A 9238-nucleotide genomic window follows, 5' to 3' on the forward strand; every position below is an offset into this window, starting at 1 on the left:
GGAAAACCCCCCCCCCCCCCGGGAGGGGAGGCCACACCGCAATCCCTTTTTCTCCATTCTCTTCTTGGGATCTTGGGCACACGTGCAGGTGTGCCTGGCATGAGTTTAAGCCACCAGGTCCAGGGACTCTAATGGCAGTCAACTACATGGGAGTCCAGCGACATAGCCATTACACCAACTGCTGGTCCCAGGGTTTTCTTATGTATACACACAAATGCACTTTTGTTTGTCAGAATAGTTCTTTTTCTATTGAACGGTGTGATGACAATTATATGTCTAAAGTTGGATTCATTACCGAAATTCAAAGACTCTAGGGGCAGGAAATTGGACCAATCTTTCTTCTAGCAGGGAGGATTACAAAAGATAAATGGAGAAAAGGGTCACACATTCATTCTTTGCAAGTGAAGCCCTTTATCAAAGATTTTCTGATGGTGTCCATAGGTTGTGAAAAGCATAAGTGCAACTGTTTATGGTGGAGCCTTTTCTTGGAGTGAATGAAGAGGTTGGAAAACTGTCTCTGCAGTTTAAAGCAAGATTAGAAAATCACCCCTTAGCAAGGACAGGCAGGTGTGTGTTAGAGTTGTGGGCCTAGCCTGTGGGAACCTACAGCTAGACTTGACATGGGCTCAGGGTGAAAACGATCCCTTCAGAAACAGATTTGCCTTCCGATAGGCTCTTTGCTCCAGTAAATTTTAGTGTAGAGGCTAAGTTGTTAGTGTCTCACATCTGGACTTTTTTTTTTTTAATCTAATTTAATAAAACTCTACTACTTCTAGAGGGACACTGATTCATTTTAAAATTAAAATGAAGGGAGTAGGTTAGAAGTTTCGTCAAAAAGGAGTGATGTGATAGCAGTTTTTCTCTGCCAGGGAACTGAGGAAGTGGTGAACTATCTGTCAGAATGTGTTTGTTCTGCTTTCTAGGAAAGGGCATTTTCTGGTAGGAATGTGTCTGGAAGAGACCCGAAGGGGCACACTGAGGGGATGGACTTTGTAGAGCTAAACAACCGCAGAGGGAAAATTTTAGGACACTATTTCTTTCCTAAAACCTGTTCTACTGGCTCTTAATTACACAGCAGAGGACGGGGGTGGCAGTTCAGTGGGGCTTTGAGATCAGAGAGATCCGCTTGGACCTTGTCTCTCCCATTTGCCACCTGGGTAAACAGAGACAAGTTAGTTTACCTCTTTGACTTTGTTTCACTTTTCATACAAAAAGAATCACTATCCTCTCAGAGTTTTTGATAATTAAACACGATAATCTGTGTAAAGCCTGTACAAACACAACAGTAACTTTTGAGAGACTGCTTAATACATGTTAGAATGATTACAAAAATTGAGAGTCAAGTCAGTCCATGGCCTGGTGGTTAAAGAGGCTAGAACCCATATAGCCAGCTGCTAGGTTTGAGTCCTGGATTTGGTGACTTGAAAAACACACCAGGCACAAGTGTATGCATGCTCAAAATTCTGAAAGGAGAAATGGAGGAGAAGGGATTATAGTGTAATAATACTCCATGGAGGGTGCTTTCTCTCTCTCACTGTCTTTGTCTCTGTCTCCAATGAGCACAGTTGCCCTCTGGCAAACAACAACAAATAAAGACATACAGAGAATTCTTTTTGGAATTCTAATTGGGGAGTATTTTGCTTTTCTTTTCAGTGTTAAAGTGAATGGGTGTATGCATACCCCAATATATATTTATATTGTTTGTTATTATTTCCATGCACATGTATCAGAGACGACTAAAAGGAGGTTGTTATTGACAGATTTTCGATTCTCTTAGAGATTTCCTCTTCTTAAAACTTCCTTGAAAACAAGGGACTATGTCTCATTCATCTTCATATCTCTAATACGTAGCAATTCTCAATTGATTTTTTGTTAAGCTGAATTATTTGTAATGTTCTCAGACTATGAAAGGGTTTTTTTAAAGCTTAGGCAGAAGCACAGTACCGAGGGGCCAGTTTTCACAGGTTAACTGATGACTTGAATGGAAATGGGGAGGGTAGAAGAGAACATTAGTCAGCCTGTTCCAGATGGATTTGGACTAAGAGGCTGACCACTGGGTGTTTAAAATGACAGATGCTGGGACGATTACATTTGTATTTTATAAAACAAGTAGTTCTTTGGGCTTTGAGTAATACACAATTAAAATTTTTAAATTGAATTTAACTAGCTTTTCCATATTATTTTGATGTTTTAAGCATATTTTTTCTTATTCTTTTAAGGTAATGGGAAAGTTATCATCCAGAAAATAATAGGTAGACAGATTGTCTACACAGCATCTAACACTACCTTGACCAATTTTTTTTTTTTTTAAGAAGTTTTTGCTATAGGGCGCATGTGCTCGCCAGAAAGACAGAGAGAGACAGAGATAGAAAGCAAGAAATCACCCCCAGGGGGGATGGCCATGCCGCAATCCCTTCTCCTCCATTCTCCTCTCGGGATCTTGGGCACTCAAGAACATGTGCCCGGCGTGAGTTTAAGCCACCAGGTCTGGGACTCGAACCGTGGTTGACTATATGGGAGTCCAGTGACATAGCCATTATGCTAACTTCTGGTCTCTTGACCACTTTTTTCATGTAATTTATTTTGCAATAGTTTTTTTTTCTGGCAATTAACTAAGTAAACATTTAAAAATCTAGTAGCTATCATGGAAGATACATTATATAAGTCATTAATGGTGCCTTGTCTGGATGGTTAACATAGTTTTCTTTTTCATTTATATCTTAAGGAGAAATTACAAATGATGCAATCAAGTTCAGTTCAGTGACTGCTACTTGGGTCAGGTCTACACCGTTCACTTGTTTCAGATAGACTTCATCATGAACACTAGCTTGAGTTTTGAGAGTCTGCTTCTGCTGTCTTCTGAACATTGGGCTAAGTATTAGGGCTAGAAAGATATTTAGGTCAAGTTGCTTATGTGTAAAGTTTTTACTAATATTTTAGTAGTTTTGGAGACAGATAAAAAACAAAGCTTAAATGAATAGCTACATATCATAAAAAATTTATGAAGTCATTATTCAAGATATTAAGAAAATACGTAAAGATTGCACAGTATGTTTAGATAATCATTTTTAACCAGCATACAATGTTGAATAAATTATGATCCTTGGAAAAAATGAAATATTCAGAATTTGATAGGGTGGTGGATGACATCTCATTTCTCTATTCCTATTCACACTATATTTGGCAGTAGCTCTTACACGCTTTCTCTCATTTCCACTTTTATTGCTATTGCCTTAGATTCTTAGTACTTCAGGACTTGATTAATCATTATTTTCATAACTTTAATCTTTCCAATCTTTCATAATGCTATTGTTATTTTAAAAATATCCAAGCTTTTCTTGGTCTTTAAACTGTAATTGGAAAACTTTTTAAGGTTAAGAAACAGATAGTAAATATTTTAGGTGTGGGGGGGTCATATATACTTTTTTGTCTCAAGTATTCAGTTTAGCCATTGGAGTGTGGAACTAAGCATAGTAAACACCTTAATGAATGTGTGTAGTTGTGTTACAAAATAACTTTATTTACAAAACAGAGGACAAGATGGATTTGGTGTGTGGGTCACAGTTTTCTGACTTCTGGCCCAAAGCAATGTACTTCAAACAGGAAGTCTGTTGCATATTCTTTTAAGTAATTTTGAAATTTTGTTTTCACTTGAATGACAATCTTAAAAAGTATATATAGAGTTGGCTTAGTGGTGAAGCCATATGGAAGGTCATTGGTTTGGTTCCCTGATCCACCTGTGTTTACTGGGTGTACACCCATGATCTTAGCTAGCTGGGGAGGCTATGGACTGGGGAACAGGTATGGATCACAGTGTGAGACCCTGTGAGGGTGCTTGTTTTTCCCTCACTCTTACTTCCATAAAATAAATAAACAAAAAGAATCTTAAAATAAGTATTTTGATATTTTCCATCATTTGGTGACCATCTAATAAATTAATATACTGTATGATTTCAGTGTGCATAGTTGTGTTTTGATGGTAAGGTAGTAATACTATTATTATTATTATTTGGCCAGTGGATGTGCACACTTGCCAGAGAGAGACAGACAGAGAGAAGGAGAGAGGGAAGAAGAAGACACTTTCTCCTCCATGGACATCCCCAAGGGATTATGGACATGGCCCTCCTCCCCAGGGGGTGCTCTGTATCTCTTCCGTGAGTGCACACACTCTATAGAAAATTAGAAAGAAAACACAAACAAGGAACTGGCAGGTGGTGTGGTAGTTAAGGGCACTTAGCTCCCACATGGCTGACCACAGTTCAAGTCCTGGACCTGGTGGCTTGATTTCTCATTCCCCCTCTCACCCCCACTCTGTCCTTCTCTGGTCAAATTTAAATAAAGTTAAATAAAAATAATTCTTAAAAAATTAAAAATAACAAACAAAAACCAAAAGGCTTTTAAATATACTATTTGAAAACAATTCACAGTAACATGAGTAGAGAAAAGAATAACAAAATTAAACAATTAGGCTTACACTGTGTACTAAACTAAACATTTATGTATGTGTGCACCCCAAGTGTATTTTTTTCTTAACTGTAAGTGTTATGTTGTTTGTAGCAATTTCCATTGTGGAAAAATGAATATCTATCTCGTGATGTTTATGTTAAGTTGAACCTTAATATGTTAAGTTGAATCTTATAGTTGGGCTTTGTTTCTAATTCATAAAGTTTTTAATTTTACTGTTATTCATGAAGTAAAAGCAAATGATTTAAGAAAAATTTGTCTCTAAGTGTTAGCCACATCAGCCATCTCAGTTATAAGGTCTTGCTTAAACCTTATTTCTTACATGGAAACTAAGACTTAATTCCTTGCATGAGACAGACTAGCTCAGAAGCATCTTACCGTCTCTTGTCTCGTTAATTATTTCACATTTCACCCACTCGGCAATTAATTATGTTTTCATGCTAGCATCTGTGCCACTGGTTATTATATGGTTAACTCTCATACATTATGTAACGTTGGGGTTCTCGCTCTATCTTCTCAACTAGATGCTGAGCTCTGTGAGAAGAAAACCACCTGTTTATTTTTCTTGGTAAGATATATTGTGTATAAAGTTAAATAAAAATAATTCTTAAAAAATTAAAAATAACAAACAAAAACCAAAAGGCTTTTAAATATACTATTTGAAAACAATTCACAGTAACATGAGTAGAGAAAAGAATAACAAAATTAAACAATTAGGCTTACACTGTGTACTAAACTAAACATTTATGTATGTGTGCACCCCAAGTGTATTTTTTTCTTAACTGTAAGTGTTATGTTGTTTGTAGCAATTTCCATTGTGGAAAAATGAATATCTATCTCGTGATGTTTATGTTAAGTTGAACCTTAATATGTTAAGTTGAATCTTATAGTTGGGCTTTGTTTCTAATTCATAAAGTTTTTAATTTTACTGTTATTCATGAAGTAAAAGCAAATGATTTAAGAAAAATTTGTCTCTAAGTGTTAGCCACATCAGCCATCTCAGTTATAAGGTCTTGCTTAAACCTTATTTCTTACATGGAAACTAAGACTTAATTCCTTGCATGAGACAGACTAGCTCAGAAGCATCTTACCGTCTCTTGTCTCGTTAATTATTTCACATTTCACCCACTCGGCAATTAATTATGTTTTCATGCTAGCATCTGTGCCACTGGTTATTATATGGTTAACTCTCATACATTATGTAACGTTGGGGTTCTCGCTCTATCTTCTCAACTAGATGCTGAGCTCTGTGAGAAGAAAACCACCTGTTTATTTTTCTTGGTAAGATATATTGTGTTGCTGGGTTGGATGGCTCAGACCGACAGTCATTTACCTAGGACGCTTGTTGATATAAGCACTATTTGTAGTTATAAAGTACTTTTTTTTATGGCAGATTCTCAGTTGTTTTAAATGTTTTCTTTAGATGAAAATATTGCAGATCCCAGACTGTACCTTGACAACTTTCACAATGCCTTCATTAGTTTGTGGGTCTGTTTGAATATCGAACCAATTCCCATCATTTCCAGAAAGAATGACGTATTTGGCCAACCAGTTATCGGTGCCTTCTTCATCGAGATCAATTGCTTGTAATCGCATCAGTTCTGAACTCAAACAATTCTCTTCAATACTGGCGGAATACTGAAATGATATAGATCGATTTCACACTCAAAGGACTTTCAAAAGAACATATTTACTAATACGTAATTATTATTTAAAAATGAACAACAAATTGTGTCAACGGGTTTTGTGCCATTAGTAAATGCCATACATTCCATCAGAATATAAAAATAAAAGGATTGTAAGATAAAACTGATGTCTGTGTGCTGTACAGGAAATGGAGGTTACACTGGCGCTTCGTCTCACAGTCCTTGCTCATTTTAATATTCTTCATTTCCCTCTTTTCTTTTGGATAAAGGATCAGATTTTTTCCCCAGGAAAGTAAAGGCCCAGATAGTACAGATTTAGGCTTTGAGAGTCAGTGTCTGTGCTGAAGATTTTTTTTTTTTTAATAAAAAGAATCATTCCATTTAACTTTATTAATTAATTTATTTGACCAGAGAGGGACAGAGTGAGAGAGAAAGAGAGGGAAAGTAAGAAAGCAAGCCGCCAGATCCGGGACTTGAACCTCAGTCGACTATGTGGCAATCCAGCACCCTTAACCACTACATCACCTGCCAGCCCCCTGTTCTACAGCTTTCATCGCTGCTGTTGCAGCACACGCACCCCAGACACCACATAAAGGAACGAGCATGGCTGTGGTCCAATAAAACAGGTTTTTACAAAATAGGCAGCAAGCCAGATTGGGCGCCGCTTGGGCTTTTATGCTTTTTTATGCCTAAAGATGAAAATGGAAGTTCAGAGAATAGCTGGGTCTCTGATATACGTAATTAAGCAAATTATGAGGCATATAGAAATATATCAGCATTATACTATTCTCAGAGTAATAATATGTTTCTGTGAAGAGAGTCTATGGAGTAGACAGATTGTTGCTTTCACAGAGATTTGAAATATTTAGGCAAAGACAAACACGCAATGTTAAGATATATTGCTCTCCATAAGAAATTCCAAGTTTTATACAGCCAAGCTAAGGATGTGTAACAGAATTAGGCCCATGAACTAGCAGGAAAGCAAATCAATTATTGACATGGAAAAAGAATGATAAGAACAACCACTTACCGAAGTTTTCTCTAAAATGGGGAAATTATCATTGACGTCTAAAATCTTGATTCTACAGTCGCACTCGGAAGACAGCCCATCTGCAGCTCCGTCGCGATCTGAGCCTCTCACAAGGAGGTTGTACATACTGTGTTGCTTAATTACGATAAAAAGGAATTGCAAGGCTTAGGTCTCGAACAGAATTCTACATATCTCAGTGCTATTATTTCATACACACACACATACGCACACACACACATACGTACACACGCACCAATGAAATCGACATAATTCATATTTTAATTTTCATAAATGATTATTTCCATCCCCTTCTTTACATTGGAGTACAAGTAAACAAAGATCATTTCATGCTTGTTATTTGAAATGGAACCCCATATTTCTTATCATTCATTCTGGGGCTTTACCTCTCTGTCAAGGAAACTGGACATCGTGCGGACTTCTCCAGAGTATCTGTTGAGAATGAACATCGGTGCCCCTGCAGGCTCCTGGGAGACGATCTTGTAGGCGATTTTAGAATTCAGGTGATTGTCTTCATCGGCATCTGTGGCACTTACTTTTACTACCATTACATCTAGAAATGAAGGTGGTGGAGAATGATTGGGATTCTGTGTAAGAATTAGTTCAGCAAATCATTAGGCATAGGAAGAACTGATTGGTCTTCTTCCAAATTCTTTCTGTTCAAGTTTTCCATAAGGCTATATTATAACTTTTCTGCTATACCAGTGATTACAAAAATAAGTACGGTTTGCTTTTATAAAATCCTTCATAAAATATTTGTACTTAAATGGTTAACTGATAAATCAGTAGCAAAATCTCTTTGATAAATAAAAAAGACTATTAAAGAGATGCGAAAACCAATGATATCAGTTGTGTTAGTGCCATGGTCTTGGAAAATTACTTTAAAATGTTTAAGAAAGATTATCGTTGAATAAATTTGACATTATAGTTATTTATTGAGTACTTGTATTATTACCACGCATCCAGAAATCAAAGAATTACTATTGGTTGGATTGAAAGATAACAGAATTTTACCAGTGAAAAAATACATAACTAGTGGAAAGATTTGTCCATAGGAATCTAAGAAATTTTAAATTATTCCTAGGGATACAAAGCTAGTATTCTAGGCCAATCCCCAAGGACATAAGTCCACAGGAAACATTTTCCAGAGTTGACATGTTCTTGATAAACTTGTCTTTTTAAAAATGTTTATTTATTTACCAAGAGAAAGAGAGACAGAGAGACAGAGAGAGAGATCCCTATTCCTCACCAGGATCTTTATACCACTCTGCACCCCCGGGCTCAACCAGTCAGGATTATGGGCATCCTCCAATGCTATACTTGTGCAGGGTGACATCGGGATGTGAACTTGGGACCTGCTCATTGGCTTCAGTATTGTGGAGTGTTCTATACTGCTGTGACAATGTGGCTGGACCCTCTTGTTCTTTTGCCAAGCCTGAAAGTAAAAAATCTTACCATAGAACCAGAGATCCCTTGAACAGAAAGAGCCAGAAGTCATGGAATGCATAGTTTTAAGAGTGTGCTCTAGCAGTGAAGTCATTTGTTCAGAAACTATCCTCCCACGAGAAAGCATTTACAAAGCTGCAATGCAACTGAGAGGACATGGCCGTGAGTTTCACCTTCTCTCCCTTCACCAGTGTTGTCTGAAGTGTGTTAATGAAGCAGAGATGGACTTTAGAGTCCCTCTCTCAGTTCCTTTTAGGCAAAATCTTTTCTTTGCCTCTCTGTGATCTTCCATCCTATGTTAAACAATTTCTTTGTTGTTGTTGTTGGGCCAGCTGGTAACATGGTGGTTGGATCCCACATGGCCAATTGCATAGTTCGATTCTCAGACTGGTGGCTTGAAAAACACTCCAGGCATGTCTGAGTGTGTGCCCAAAATCCCAAGAGGAGAAATGGAGAAGAGGGATTATGGTGTGACCGTCCCCATGGTGGGCACTTTCTGTCTCTCTCATTCTCTGACAAGTGCATGTACCCTTTAGCAAAAACAAACAAAGTGTTTATCAGCCTTTCTTCGGAAATCTTATTTTTCCCAAAATTATTTAGAAGTATACAGGCAGGCATAAATTTGAAAGGGAAA

At 37.3% G+C, this 9238-nt stretch overlaps 1 protein-coding gene across 1 annotated transcript in view; it reads right to left on the reverse strand.

Annotated features, from left to right (window-relative positions):
• Positions 1-9238, reverse strand: part of DSG4 (desmoglein 4) — a 57133-nt gene that overhangs the window by 22136 nt on the left and 25759 nt on the right. The window contains exons 8-10 of the mRNA XM_027772645.1: positions 7545-7711; positions 7141-7275; positions 5917-6102 (exon numbers count right to left, since the gene is read on the reverse strand). Coding sequence (XP_027628446.1) covers positions 5917-6102; positions 7141-7275; positions 7545-7711 — 488 coding nt within the window. The remainder of the gene's footprint in view (positions 1-5916; positions 6103-7140; positions 7276-7544; positions 7712-9238) is intronic.

This window comes from Tupaia chinensis, unplaced genomic scaffold (genome assembly GCF_000334495.1).
Source record: "Tupaia chinensis unplaced genomic scaffold, TupChi_1.0 Scaffold000290_1, whole genome shotgun sequence".
Classification (NCBI taxonomy): domain Eukaryota; kingdom Metazoa; phylum Chordata; class Mammalia; order Scandentia; family Tupaiidae; genus Tupaia; species Tupaia belangeri.